This window comes from Sceloporus occidentalis, unplaced genomic scaffold (assembly GCF_023333645.1).
Source record: "Sceloporus occidentalis isolate IW3139 unplaced genomic scaffold, rSceOcc1.0.p SCAF_5, whole genome shotgun sequence".
Classification (NCBI taxonomy): Eukaryota; Metazoa; Chordata; class Lepidosauria; order Squamata; family Phrynosomatidae; genus Sceloporus; species Sceloporus occidentalis.
Window position 1 is genome coordinate 174,576,990 of NW_028316985.1, and position 14,903 is coordinate 174,591,892.

The 14,903-nt window shown below is 40.1% G+C and overlaps 1 protein-coding gene across 2 annotated transcripts in view; it reads right to left on the reverse strand.

Moving 5' to 3' along the window:
* Positions 1-14,903, reverse strand: part of ARHGAP24 (Rho GTPase activating protein 24) — a 308,726-nt gene that overhangs the window by 248,097 nt on the left and 45,726 nt on the right. The window contains exon 2 of one of the 2 annotated variants that reach the window (XM_089526176.1): positions 13,718-13,805. In XM_089526176.1, coding sequence (XP_089382302.1) covers positions 13,718-13,805 — 88 coding nt within the window. Of the gene's footprint in view, positions 1-9,471; positions 9,488-13,717; positions 13,806-14,903 lie in introns of those variants that run through there. The other variant, XM_089526172.1, reaches the window with a different exon arrangement.

The following is a 14,903-nucleotide window of genomic DNA, read 5'->3' on the forward strand; positions in this document are numbered from 1 at the left end:
ACAACCTTCTGCTCTGATTCTGAACCTAGCATATCACATTTCTAAATAGACTGAATATGTTCTAGGCAAAGTTAGGCTTTTAACGTCTTCCTGAAACAAAATGAGCACACAAACAAATATTCATGTTTGGCCAGAAGAAACCCCAATGAATCCAGCATTAAACATCAAAAAGGCCCTTAAATAGAAGGGCTGGACCGTAGATTTGGCGCAACTTTCAGACTTAGGATGCATGCATCATTTAAACAGCATATTTCCAAAGTGACCCAAAGCAACTTTATTTGGGCCTGTCTGTATGGGGCCTAAGTGGCCTTGATAGGGTCCTAATACCCTAAAGGTACCAGATCCTGTCTGATCTTGGAAGCTAAGCAAGGTAAGCCCTGGATAGTAGTTGAATAGCAGATCTCCAATGAATACCAAGTGTTTGTAGGCTCTATTTCAGAGGAAGGAACTGGCAAAACCACCTCTGAGCAATTTCTTGCCTGAGAAAAAACCCTGTGAAATTCATGAGGCCATCATAAAGTCAACAGGCAACTTGAAGGCGCATAAACACAGAGAGAGACTAGCCCTGTATGAAGTGAGCTTGGAAAAGTTATGTTTTAGACCACAGGGCTTCTGGTGGTTGTAATTCAAAGGAAGGGTTTTTTTCCTAAGCTCTGTACATGAAGAGAGGGTTGCTGCTACCATTCTAGTTGCTATTTCAAAAGACGGCAACAGTAGCACAGTTTTCTACAGCTGGATGCATAGCAGCTGCTCAAATGGAATCATTTTTCATTGTTGTGTTTGGATAGTTTTTTGTGGGTTTTTTGGGCTATGTGGGCATGTTCTAAGAGAGTCTCTTTCTGACGTTTCGTCAGCATCTGTGGCTGGCATCTTCAGAGAATGCTGGCCCCAGATGCTGGCAAAAGGTCAGAAAGAAACTCTGCTAGAACATGGCCACATAGCCCGAAAAACGCACAAAAAACTATGGATGCCGGCTATGAAAGCCTTCGATTTTACTTTGTGTTTGGATAGTTAATGCTGTATGAAAGAAAGGGAAGGTGGGTATCACCAGACATCACAAACTGGGCACAGAACTTGGGAAAGTTACTTTTTCGACTACCAGTCCCAGAATTCACCAGTCTAAGAGCTGTAGCCCCAAAAGCTAATTGTTTCCAAGGGTGCATCTGCACTGTAGAAATAATGCTATTTGACACCACTTTAAGTACAGTAGCTCAGTCCTATGGAATCCTGGGATTTCTAGTCTCACAATGTTTTTAGCTGCCTCAGCCAATGAGAGCAATGCCTCACAAAACTACAAATCCCAGGATTCTGTAGAATGAGGCCATAGCAGTTAATGTTGTACTAAACGGCATTATTTCTACAGTGTAGGTGCACCTCAAACTCTGGTTTGGCATCATTGGGCCTTACATATGGTCAGACATGCCTTGTTCATATATTCCATCAAGCACACCAAACTAGATAATTTCCACAAGTTCCACAGATTGTTGGTGTATTTATCACTAAATAAGAAGAAATGCAGAATGACAAAAGAAGATATTAATTTCTATAAATTTGCATGAGCTGATTTACATTTAGAAATAATTCCTATCACTTAAAGAGAAATAATATACTGTATATCTCATTGTATGCTCCCTCGGGGGGAGGAATTGTAACCAGGTAACCTGCTTCTGGAATGACAGTTCAAATGGCAGTTCAAGTGCTAACAACTGTTGATGGGGAACTTCAAGAATACACACAAACAAACTCAGCAACGACCTTGCAGATGACTTCTTCCTCTTCTTCTTTTTTCCTGAGATGAGTATTTCAGGAATACTAGTTGATTCTTTCCAGTGAAATTGAAATTTCAAAGCTAGATGCAGTATCTTGGGAGAAAGTTGTTGCTAGGGCAAGGAAATGAAAAGATGTAGCTCCAGTAGGAGAAACATAATTTGACATATAAGACTGTGCGTACAAGAGCCAGAGCGATAGAGAGATTAAGGGTAGGTGGAAGGAATAGTCACTAAACCCCACCTAACAATTGTTCTAGAGAATTCTTAGAAATATTTTTTTAAATGTGTATTTGTGTACTTGTGTGCATGTATGGAGGGGGGACTCTATTCATTCATCCTAATGAAAAAAGCATTTTGATGGGTCTCAGAATGCTTAGAATGCCCTGTTTTTAAAGCAACTGATGATCTAACAGCAAGCTACAGATGTCAGAAACCAGCCTGTTCCATTTTTATTTTTAAATTATGAAACCCAGTGATTGTAATAAATGCCAAACAGAAATAAGCAAGCATTGTGGTCTTTTTGAGCAGGAAAGTGATTCCACTCAGTAAATTCAGATTAGGGCAGGAATGTAACCACAGCACAGCATTTCTTTAGTACAGGTGGAATATCGGTCTGGGGTTTGTACAGCAACCAAAAGAATGGGGAGAAGGAGGGTGCTCATAGCTCCATGGCAAAGCATAGGCTTAGTATGCAGATGTTTCCAGTACCATTTGTAGAAATATGTGTGCTGCCCAGTCTATACCATTCTTATCTAACAAAATACAAGTGGGGCTCACTTCTGAATACACGTGGATAACGTAAACTTGAAACATAATGGAATTGGATACAGACTAATTCTGGGTCTGCACAGGCCAGAATACTCCAGGAGCAGCCCAGAGTAGTCTGGCCCCAAAGCTGCTCTGGTGTCCCTGCATTATCTTGGGCACTCCATTGCAATGCCGGGCAGCTGTTTGCATATGTGCCCTGCTGTGCTGTGCTGTCCACTGCCACTGATGCAAATCTCTCAATCTGAGGTCAGAACAAGGCATCCAGCATCCATCACATGGCTGACCATGGCTGTGCTGGTGGCTGCAGCGCCAGGCAGCACAGTGGGATTCATTGTAAACAGCTGCCCAGCATTGCAACAGAGGGCTCTGGATCTTCTGGGAGGGTGTGGAAAAAAGGTGATCTTTTAAAGACCACTGTAAAGGTGGTATACCTTGTGTTCAGTGCTGAACTGCTCATATGTCATCTGGAAAGTTTGCACCAGAAGCAGAGATTGGGCCCTGCATCATTTGGACTGACTGCCATTGGAATGGGGGGAGGGTGTTTCATTTGGCCCATGTAAACAGGGCCCTTGTTACGAGCCCTGGTGGTGCAGTAGTTAAATGCCTATATGGCATCCACTCACTCACAAACCATAAGGTGGTGAGTTCAATACAAGCCAGGGCTCAGGCTCAACTCAGGCTTGGCTCAGGCTTGACTCAGGCATCCTTCCGAGGTCGCTAAAATGAGTACCCAGTTTGTTGGAGGCAATCAGCTTACAGTTCTAAACCACTTAGAGGCTGCTTAAGTAGTATGAAGCAGTATATAAGTGAAGCAGTATATAAATGAAGCTGTTATGTTTTCATCACACTGAAACTTATTTGCTGGATTTGAGTTTCCAGCAGAATCACTAAAAAGCATTCACTGTGTAATGACATAGGGCAAATTGTTTGGCTTGAGTAGTGAATGGAGAAGAGTTGTAGATTGGAGCAACCAGTCCCTTGGCATCTGGTTCATAACTGCACTGTTGCCACCAGGCTATTCACATCACCTTCTCACTCTGCTTGAAGCACCACCAGGATGCTAGGCACTTTTCATCCATAGCTATCATAGTATGACAAGTGTCCTTTGCTCCCCCACCTCTTCCAGGCTGTCACAACAATGGTCCTTCTCCTCCATCTTATCAGCACTGCTCAAATGCCCATTCCACAACCCGTCTCTATGCCCAGATGCCCACTGCCTGTCAGCCAGCCAGTCAGCCACATATCTTCTATAAATAAAGAAATAAATAAAATTTGAAATATTTTTGAATCAGTGAATGCTTTGATATGCAAACAAAATTATACTGAATAAATTGTATAGAAAAGCTAAGATGCAGTCCTGTATCTACTTCTTTAGGGCTAAGCCCTAGTTAGTGTGATGAGGCTTACTTCTGAGGAGGCATGTTTAGGGTTACAAGCAGTTGCACACCAGCATATTTCATTAGTTGGGAACAAGGAGGGTTCCTATGTAAATATGAAGAAATCCAAAATAATCTAAATGACTACGTAAAATGTAAATTTCAATCCAACAGAATGTTCATATTAATCTCTGCCAACATATTTCTCTTTTATTCCTTCAGATGTGGAATTCTAATATTACGCAACAGCTAACTCTCACTTGCATTTTCAGAATAATTTACATGTATTGGAAACATGTAACAAAGAAACAAGAAGGGACAGAAGACCCTTTGGAAGCTGCCCACAGATCTCACATACAGATACAAGACTGTCTTTTACTGTAATTATAAAAACCACATCCTTAATGGTATGCATAACAAGAAAATACTCAGTCTTTATTATTTTGATAAATGCAAAAAAATGTTGTTCAAATTCCCCTGTCTTGAGGGCTTGCAGAGGGATTTTTTGTTTTCCCTCTTCTTTTGAACAGCAGATGCTCAGAGTTTACTACTACTTACTTTTGCCTGGTTTCACAAGTGGTGAAAAGAGGATGGCCTTTTGTGTTGGCCTATATTGTAGGACACTTTTAACCCATATTGGATGAAAAGTGGAATATAAAATAAATAAATGAACTAAGTAAATAAGTTTCCAGGAGACCAGCATGATGTAGAGGTTTTGGTTTTGGACTATGACTCTGGAGACCAGACTTCAATTTCCAGCTTGGTCATGAAAGCCACTAGGCAACCTTGGGCAAGTCACACATTCTCAGCCTCCAAGGAAGGCAATGGCAAATGTCCTCTGAACACATCTTGCCAAGAAAACCTCATGACCGGTTTGCTTTAGGGTTGCCATAAGCTAGAAATGGTTTGAAGACACACAACAACAACAACAACAACAACAACAACAACAACATTTCTTACCCCTGCTGTTATCTAGTACTCCAGACAGCCAAGTCGAAGGAGCTCTGCAAAATTATACCTTCCCTAGTGCGTTCCAGCACTCACTTGTTGTTTCAGCAGTAGCAGGACGAAAAAGAGGAGGAAGGGAGAAAAAGAGGTCTTTCACCTGTTTCTGCCACCAGACCAACAGCAGGATCAAAGCAGTGCACAGGACATAAGGAAGGGATGTTGAAACTTGCAGATGGATGGGGTTTTTTTTGTTGTTATCCACCCACAAGTTGATCTCGACCCATGGCAACCCTGTAGATGAGATCTCCAAGGCTCCCTATGCTCCACTGCTCTGCTCAGGTCCTGCAAATTCATACCCATGACCTCCCTAATAGAGTCCATCCATCTAGCATGTGGCTTCCCTTTCTTTCTGCTTCCCTCCACCTTCCCTAGCATTATTGTTTTTTCCAGTGAGTTGTGCTTCCTCTTGATGTGGCCAAAGTACAACAGACTTAGTCTAGTCATCTTGGCTTCCAGAGAGATTTCTGCTCTAGGACCCATTTGTTTGACTTCTTCGCTGTCCATGGTAAACTCAGCAGTCTTCTCCAGCACCACATCTCAGATGAATTAATTATCTTCCTATCTGCTTACTTAACTGTCCAGCTCTTACATCCATCCATGGTAAGAGGGAATATAATGGCTTGTATGATTCTAATTTTCGTGTTCAGTTTTATGTCTTTACATTTTAGGATATTTTCTAGTTCTCTCATAACTGCCCTCCCCATTCTTAGTTTTCCTATGATTTCTTGACTGCAGTCTCCACTCTGCTGGCATATGTTGGTTAGCACTGGTGTTGATTCTGTTAGTGGATGGTAGGCAAGACCAAGTTTTTCTCTTGTTCATGCCATTCAACTGTCCTGATATGGCAGGGATGGTCCCGATTAAGCCTCTATCATCACACTTTTTCAGCAACATCAGGATGTGGTCAATATGGGAAAAGTTATTAATGAGAAAGAACTCACAATCCAGAAGAGGCTGCAGCAATTTACTTTCACCTGAGCCTATAAGGAAGGGCACTTTCCTTTCCCCTCCTCCCTATAGCACGTAATATTTTTCAGTCAGATTGTAGCATGCATTCTATATTTATCTATCTAATTTTAAGTTTCTGCATCCATGCTGCATTTTAAATGTTTTAATCAGATATCTACAGTTAAGATCATTCAAACAATTAAGTCTGCTTCAAAGGTAACAGATTTAGGAAGACTGGACCATTCCTATCATTTTAGCCATACAGAGAAAACACAGTACTGATTTGTGAAATTATGTGATGTATATTATTTTTTGTGTCAGTGTTTCCTGCTTGCAAAAAGCTGCCACAACTTCATTACTCAGAAGTGTATAACAAGCCATGCTGCATTTTGTGCTATGCTAAATCAAAGCATCAAAGATAGGTATGTGAGCATTTTTTATTTGTAATATTCTTTGGCTGCTATACAAAACCCCAAGACTCATTTATTCTCTATATACCAAAGAGGTTCTGCACACACAGAAATGGGTTGATACTGATTGATGCACTGCCTTGATATCACACAACATGATAAAGTGTGCATTAGAAATACAGCAGCAGCTGCAGCTGTAACTTCAATTCTGGATAAAAAGGACTGGAACCTCTTTGAGATGGAAGCTGAACACAGAAAGCATCCCAGTGTTTGTTCTCCTTTATTAAAGAAAGAACTAAAATTATTGCTTTGATTATGATGATCAATAGATTTTAGACTCAGCTCAAAAAGTCACACTGTTCCTAAGTAAGGATGGAAAATAATTCCAGTAATTTTGACATTCTCACTGAAATTATCATTTCTGAATATTCCAAGATTTGAATCATAGAATCATAGAGTTGGAAGAGACCACAAGGGCCATGCAGTCCAACCCCCTGCCATGCAGGAAATCTCAGTCAAAGCATCCCCGACAGATGGCCATCCAGCCACTGTTTGAAGACCTCCAGGGAAGGAGACTCCACTACACTCCAAGGGAGTGTGTTCCACTGTCAAACAGCCCTTACTGTCAGGAAGTGCCTCCTAATGTTGAGGTGGAATCTCTTTTCCTGTATCTTGAACCCATTGTTCCAGGTGCTATTCTCTGGAGCAGCAGAAAAAAAGCTTATTCCTTCCTCAATATGACATCCCTTCAAATATTTAAACAGAGCTATTATATCACCTCTTAACCTTCTCTTCTCCAGGCTAAACACCTGCAGCTCCCTAAGTTGTTCCTCATAGTGCGTGGCTGAGGGATCCTGAGATTTGGGATCCTGAGATATGACATTCAGGACAAAATACACTTTACCTCAAATAGTGACACATTTGAGAGGACAGCAAAAGGAGGGAGTGCGATTGTGACCCCCAACCTAATTTTACAACCATCCCCAAGTCCCATAATTCAAAGGGTTTTTTTTTTAATATGGGAGGTAGTTTCCCCCAAAATGTTCCAAAACTGCCATATAATGAAGTGTAACACAAACACACACACACACACACACACACACACACACACACACACAGGAAAATTGTCTGAAACTCAAACCGGAGGTAATGTCATGGCTGTTTTCATTTTGACATGGTACCAGGGACAGTGAACAATGCTCTCCAGTGCCATTGCTTACCCCTGGGGTAGCAGGAATTTTAAAATGTGTAGAATTAAAACAAACAAACAGCTTCATTTATTTACTGCTTCATATTGAACTAACAGTGTCTAAGCAGTTGCCAACTGTAAGCTAATTAAAATAAAATTAGCATTTTATAAATGGAAAAACATACAGAAATTTGCTTTAGTCAATGGGGAGTATACAGTCAGTTCTCTGTATCCACAGAGTCTTCATCCATGGATTCAACCATCCACTGCTTGAAAATATATATTTTTTTAAAAATCCTAAAAGCAAACCTTGGTTTTGCCATTTTATATATGGGGAACCATTTTACTATACCATTCTATTTAATAGGACTTGAGCATCCACAAATTTTGGTATTGATGGGGTGGGGTGGGGTGGGGTGGGGGGGTTCCTGCAACCAAAACCCTACAGATACCAAGGGCACACTGTACATACAAAATGAGCATATCAGGGAAAATGCATAAATGTAGAGAATTGCATTACAGTTATTGCAAAATGTGGCAGCCAGACTGTTGTCCAGTGTTTGCTTTAGAAACCACATGTCACTGGTTATATTATCAAGTCCACAGGTTTTCAGTTGCTTCTGAGTAAAACTGAAGACGAATTGGCTTGGCCAGAATATAGAAAGATTGCCTGTCTCATAGGATCCCACTTAGATTTTGAGATCCTCATCAGAAGCACTGTTGCATGTCTCTGAAAAAAGCTACATTGTTGTATACAGAATGACAGACTTTTGGAATTTTAAACTGGATCTGAAAGAAAGTTGGCTTTTGAATCTTTTTTGCCGAAACAACAACACTATTTTGATCCATTTTTAAAGAATGTTTTTATTTGTTGTGCAGTCTCTTGGGAGACCTGATGGGGCTGAGAAAGAGAAATACTTCCAATACACTAAAAAAGATTTCCATTTTTTTCCCTGAAAGACTGAAAAAAAGTCTCACAGCCTGACACAAATGAAAGATGGGACAGATAGGGAGGTGGAATTCAGAGAAACAAAATGAATTGTAGGCTGACACACACACACCATTTCTAGGCGGCTATACACTAAGCATCTGTGGTAAAAGAAATGGGTAGCAACTATGCCAGAATAGAGTCTATGGGAAAACTCAGGGTGTTATAAACCCAGTTCCTATAAAGGAAACGTAGATGGAAAGATAAACAAAAGTGATGATGTCATCTATCACATTTGCCTCACGTTACAAGAGAAATAAAGAAGTCATCCTAAGACTGGCGGATCTAATACTGGCTTGCAGCTATCAAGTGCATCCATAACTTAACTGGACGATAAGACATGCCTTAAAATAAATGGTTCCCTACATTATAACAATGTATATCAACACTCTTTAAAAATTACTATGGCTGGAAACCTGTTGGTGTCTTATCCATATGCTATTATTGTTTTTGCATGACTTAAGGTTATTTCTGACTAATGGAGGCAAACCTATAATGGGATTTTCTTGGCAAGATTTGTTCAGAGGAGGCTTGCCATTGTTTTCCCCAGAGCCTGAGAGCATGTGACTTGCCCATGGTCACCCAGTGGGTTTCATGGCCAAGCCTGGAATCGAACCTTGATCTCTAGAATTCTAGTTCGACACCCAAACTACTATGCCATGCTGGCTCCCCTTTTATGAAAGTGGTTTCTCATTTTTGTCCCATGTGAAAAGTCCACATTTTATTGAAGTGGCTTGAATATAGATATTGGCACCGGGTGGCGATTAGACAGTGATTTAACATGCGATAATCCCCACCTCCATTCCGTATCCTGGCTTCAGCCCGGGAGGCTGGAGCTGGTTTTAAAGTCCATGTGATAAGCTCCATTGCTTTCTTCACTATTTCAAAGTAGCCTGATCAAGAATAAAATTCCCACATAGGTAGTTCTATAATCACATGCCAAAATGGATAAGAGCAGGAAAAACTGAATAAGAAAACCTGGATTAGCCATGGATTCCACTACCGGTCAACTTACATTTGTCCATTTTGTGTTGAAAAATATTTCCAGCTGAGAAAGTCATGCCTTTTCAACCAGGCAGGAGAAAGCCACTTCAGTTTTCTGTTAGTGCATTGCCTGCACATCTTTGGGCCAAAACCGCCCAGATTGGTTCGCCACAGGGCGGTATATAAATAAAAATTTATTATTATTATTATATTATAAAACTGCAACAACTACTTTACACACAAATCAAGCAACAGCCAGACAGTGTGGGAGGCAGGATTTAAATGCCACAGAAGTCTGATTCCTTCTTCCCATCTAAAAACAGAGATTATTATTCAGGAGGCAGAATGCTAGCTTTTTTTTTTTTTAAGTTCAGGAAGTCTCTGAACTAGTACATAACTTTAGCAAGACCTTCTGGCTACACTCTCAGCAGGAATTCAATAGTATTTCTATATCTACATAATATTGTGGGCCATGGTTGATCCTGACATTGGCCAAATTGAGTATTTGCCCATGTGGTAATGCTATGGTGCTGGTTACCAGCAAAGAACTGCTCCAAGGCTGTCTCTAACATTAGGCAGCATAAAACAGCTGCCTTAAACAACAGATTATGGTTGTCATGTAAAGGTAGAAAATAGTTAGCTGAGAGAAGGAAACCTGTGGGATTTTCTGCCTCATGTGCCAGAATAACTTCTCTGACCTGGAACAATCATTTGCCATAGCTCCAAAAAGTTCTCCTTTTTGATGAATACATCCCAGAATGTGGTCATGTTGGTTAGAGGATTCTCAGTGTTATAGTCCAACTGAGTGATTTTGGCAAGCTTTGAATATGGACCATCCATGCTGCTGATACTGTTCTTCCTACTGCTTTATATTATAAAAAGGGAGCAAAAGTAGGGGCATCTGGTTTCATAATAGCAATAGCTGCTCAGCTGGAATTGGTTTTGATTATTTGTTCACATAGTATGGGAGAAAGGGGGTCTGGCATCAGCATGTTAGACCACAGAGAATTCAGATTACACCTCCTAGCATGAAGCTAACCATGCTTCATCTACATCAATTAACATTTAGCCATGGTTGACATTGTTGGACTCTTGAAACTATAATCCAAAGGTACCTTTCCCAAACTCTAACTTGGGCTGTTTTGACTGAGATAGCAGTGTCTTGGACTGAACCTGACTGCTTCCCTAGTTTTGCTACTGTTTCAAACTGGGAGTGTAAAGAAGGTTTTTAGTTGCTTAGAAACTGTGGGGCACATTATCAAGTTTCTTCTGCATCAGATAAAATGAGATAGGAAACTATGTAAAATTATTGTTTACTGTCCAGGCTTAAGACAGCTCTTGAATGGTTACAGATGCACAGAAATGATTCTCTTCTTCTCCTGTTCAATTAAGGATTTTCTTCCCTTTTGAGGTCTTTTTAGTCCTTGCTCTTCACCATCAATAGTGCAAAGGTATCTGCCAACAACAGTGTGAAGTCATTTGTAAAACTGATTGGCATAAAACTAACCTATATAACAAAACTACAGTCAGACAAAAGCAATCCCCAAAAGCCTATGAATGAGACCTCCAGCTGTTCTGGCTAGTAACTTGCTCCTTAAGCTCTTCAACCCTTCAGTTTTGCCTGTCTCAGTCATGGAGCATGGATCTCAAACAAAAAACTAACAGTGAGATATCTGTGATTACTGGTACCACTTTTTATATCTTTATGCAGGAGGGAGACACAGGTAGACATCACTTTCTCTCTGGCGTTTCCGTATCACCACAACAGATGGCCAAGAGATGGCTCTGCAGCTTCAGTTTAACAGATGTCAGGTGACACTGAATGCTGATTCTGATCCTGGGCTACTTCAGTGTGAAAGAATCCCTCCAGATTAGAAAAAAGTCTCTGAGACTCCAGGTTTTGCTCCTGTGCAAAGCAACTTTATTTTTAAGATCTACATTATGTTTTCTTCATCCTGAAGTATTTCCTGGGACCTTGACATTGCCAAGGACTTTTGATTCCTACTTTCCAAGTCAGTTTAAATTAACCCAATATTTTCCAAAATGAAATACATCTCTGCTTGTCTCATCCTGGAACTAGCACAGATGGCTACTGCCCCCCAAAAAATGCAGTTATTGGTTCTAGGATAGAGATTCAACAGAGATCAAGTGAGAGAAAGAGGAAAGGTGGTACCTAAACAAAATGATCCCAGTGTTTAACCATTGTAATATTGGAAATACACTTTAGTACTTCAACAATAACTCTTGAATTATGAAGAAGGCTCAATGGAAATAGGTAGGAATCAGTTTCTGAAATGTCACGTGAGTCTAAATGGGACACATGGCCAGTGTGAGGGGGAGGAAGAAGAACAAAACAGAGGGGACTGAGGGAAATCTGGGGTATTTCAAGAAAAGAGCTTGTACGCAAACTTGGGAATGTACAAGTGTGGGGGTTCTTTGTGTCCCCCTCCCTCTCTTGACTGAGCAGAATAAGACCCCACCCCTTGAGAGCACCTTTTGTCTAATGAACTTGCTGCCACCACCAAATGATCAACTTCTCTCACTTTAGCAACACACTGGGATGTTGTGGGGGAATTTCACTGGTAGTTCCCTTGTCAACTATAGAGAAGAACTGGGCAACGCTAAGGCACATGAAAAGGAGTGCAAAAGAGGCTGTGTACTTTTTAAAGAAAAAAGAAGAAGTTGCAGAAGGAAGTTGCAAGTTACAGAGTAATCATTTTAGCCAGACCAGAAAAAGAACAAAGTATTGTAACACCACTGATTGGTACATTTTCTTAACTTTATTCACAGATCATATGGGATTTGTAGTCCTTGATGTTTCTAGATAGCTGAGAATCTGGACTCCACTGTCCAGCTCCAGCAGCCTCCCAATTCTAGAGCTCCTGGTTAGAAACTCCTCATGGTCTGCTTAGCTTGAACCAGAAACAAAGACAGACACTCCTAAGCCTCTTGTTGCTTCCAGGCTTTTTGTTTTTAAAAAAAATTCCCTCAGACATCTCAAAGATTTGCACTTCTCCCCAATTGCCTATCTCATTGGCCATTTATGTCCCATTAATTTACTCCCATTATCACAGCAAATAAAATCAAAACAAAAAGAACTGGAAACTCTCAATACTTTCAGAAACTTTCTCCCCCTTCTAGATGAGCCCAAAATTTCTTCATCCAGATACAGACAGAGGTGTTCTTATACTTTCCAGCCCTGTTTATCTATTTAGCAGCTTGACTGCTCTGCTGATTCTCAGATTGTCTCATTGCCTGCCTGCAAAATGCAGAACTTGGAACAAGATGGCCAGTGGAGAGTGCTGCCAGATATAACTCTACAAATTTATTCCAACAGTTCCACCAGCAGTGGCCAACAGGGATGTAATCTTTACTAAATTAGTTCTCAAAGGTGGCAGCAAATAATTTTAGCACTCTTTAGTTTTCAAAGACTACTCACAATTTGGGATTCATTCTATGCAAAATTGGTATGTAGCTTGCTGCACAGAAATATTACCTTCTGTTCAGAAAATTCTGTTTCCTGTACAGAGATGATGTTTTCTGCATTAAAATAAACCACATAATTTTTTGTGCAGATTAAGTCTCAAACTGCAACTGCAACAATTTTCATCAGACCAGAATTCTTCTTGTCAGGGTTTTCTGATACTTGACAAACATGTTTTGGCCTTTTTTGGAGTACAGTCAACTATTCTTTCCACCCCTAATGCCAAGAGTTAGGACTGAAAAGTTCAGGTGACCTAGAAACCCTAGTTTAGGACATTTCTGATCTAGCCTGCTTTTATTTAAAAAGTTTCTCACAGGTTCAGATGGAATTATGTACTCAGATTTTCCAACTCTGAATATTCATTTTTCAGGGTGACTGCTCACCTGTTTCCCAGTCTGACTAATTCACTTACCCCCAAGAATGCTGTTTACTTCTGGCACCATCAATTTAATCTTGCCTGATCTCCTAAATCATGGTGCTGCTAACACTTGCTCACTACATTTGTTAAAGTCTAATGTTAACACATCAAAACCTTCAAATGTTTCATTTCCTTCAGTGCAAAGACCCCCCTCCCCAGACTTAAAACAACCTGTGACATAACATGAAAAATACTAGAAAACACCAAAAATAATACTCCATGATTTTCTTTTGAAAACTGAAGATAAATACTTTTCCCCCTTCTTCTTAAATTGAGTCATTAATCATCTCCAGCATCTGTTAAGGCTGAATAAAATTGGCTATTAGTCAGTCAATAGAATGTCACAACAGATTTGCAGTAAATAATATAACCTACCTGGAATAACTTCAAAGAGAAACTTTCCTGGACTTTCATCATTGCAAGGGTGCTCTATCACTCTATTTCCAGGCAAGAATATGGTACCCTTAAATAAAAAAAAGGTACAGTTTTAGATAAAAGCAATGAAAAGATTAAAGCCCTAAATGGCTTGGGTCCAAGCTATCTCAGAGACCGCCTCTTCCCATACAATCCTCCCCACGCTCTCCGGTCCTCTGGGAGCAACTTGTTGCAGCCTCAAAAATCGAGGCTTGCAGCGACCTCCCGGAGGGCTTTCTCTGTTGTCGCCCCTAAGCTCTGGAACGACCTGCCGGATGAGATCCGTCAATTAACATCTTTGGACAGCTTCAAAAAGGCTGTCAAGACGGATCTCTTCAGGCAGGCCTTCCCAGACTGAAATATCCCGGCCTCAGGATCTCAGGATTTTCCCCTCCTCAGTAATGTCTCCAAAGCCCCCTTTTCTTTAGAACTGAAGTTGCAGTAGTTTATTGGTTGGTATTATTTTGTTTAATTTATTGTTATTTTAACTAGTTATTGTGGTTTTAAATTAGATATGTTGTTTAATAACTTTTTAAGGGGGGAGGGAAATATATTGTTTTTATGCTGTATGTTATTTTAATGTTGTAAACCACCCGGATTGGTTCGCCACAGGGCGGTATATAAATAAAAATTTATTATTATTATTATTATTAATTTCCAGGATTAAAGCTATATAGCAGATGCAAATCCTGCTCAATATTATACTGGTCCTGGCCAGAAAAAGACAACCCTAGAAGTCTTATAATAAACCTTCTGGGTGTGGCTCAAGTGATACCTTGAAGAGTCTAGAGATGGAAAGAATATTTTAAATTTTATTTTAAAAGTGGTTCCAAAACATGTTTTTTGAGTCTTGGGAAACCCGACGAGAAGAATCCTGTTTTTGCACGGGATAATTTTTCTGTACATGAAACAGCATTTTCTGCATGGAAAATTATAGTTCAATTCAGAAATATTAACCTCTGTGAAGAAAATATTTATAGTTGAGAATTTGTTCTATGTAAAATGCACACACAGTTGATTTGCATAAAAAGCAGCATTTTCTCTACATGAATTAATATTTCTGCACTGAAATATTATTTTCCATGGAGAAAATGCTGTTTGCTGCACAAAACAACCATGTGCAAATTTTGTACACAATAAGTCTCAA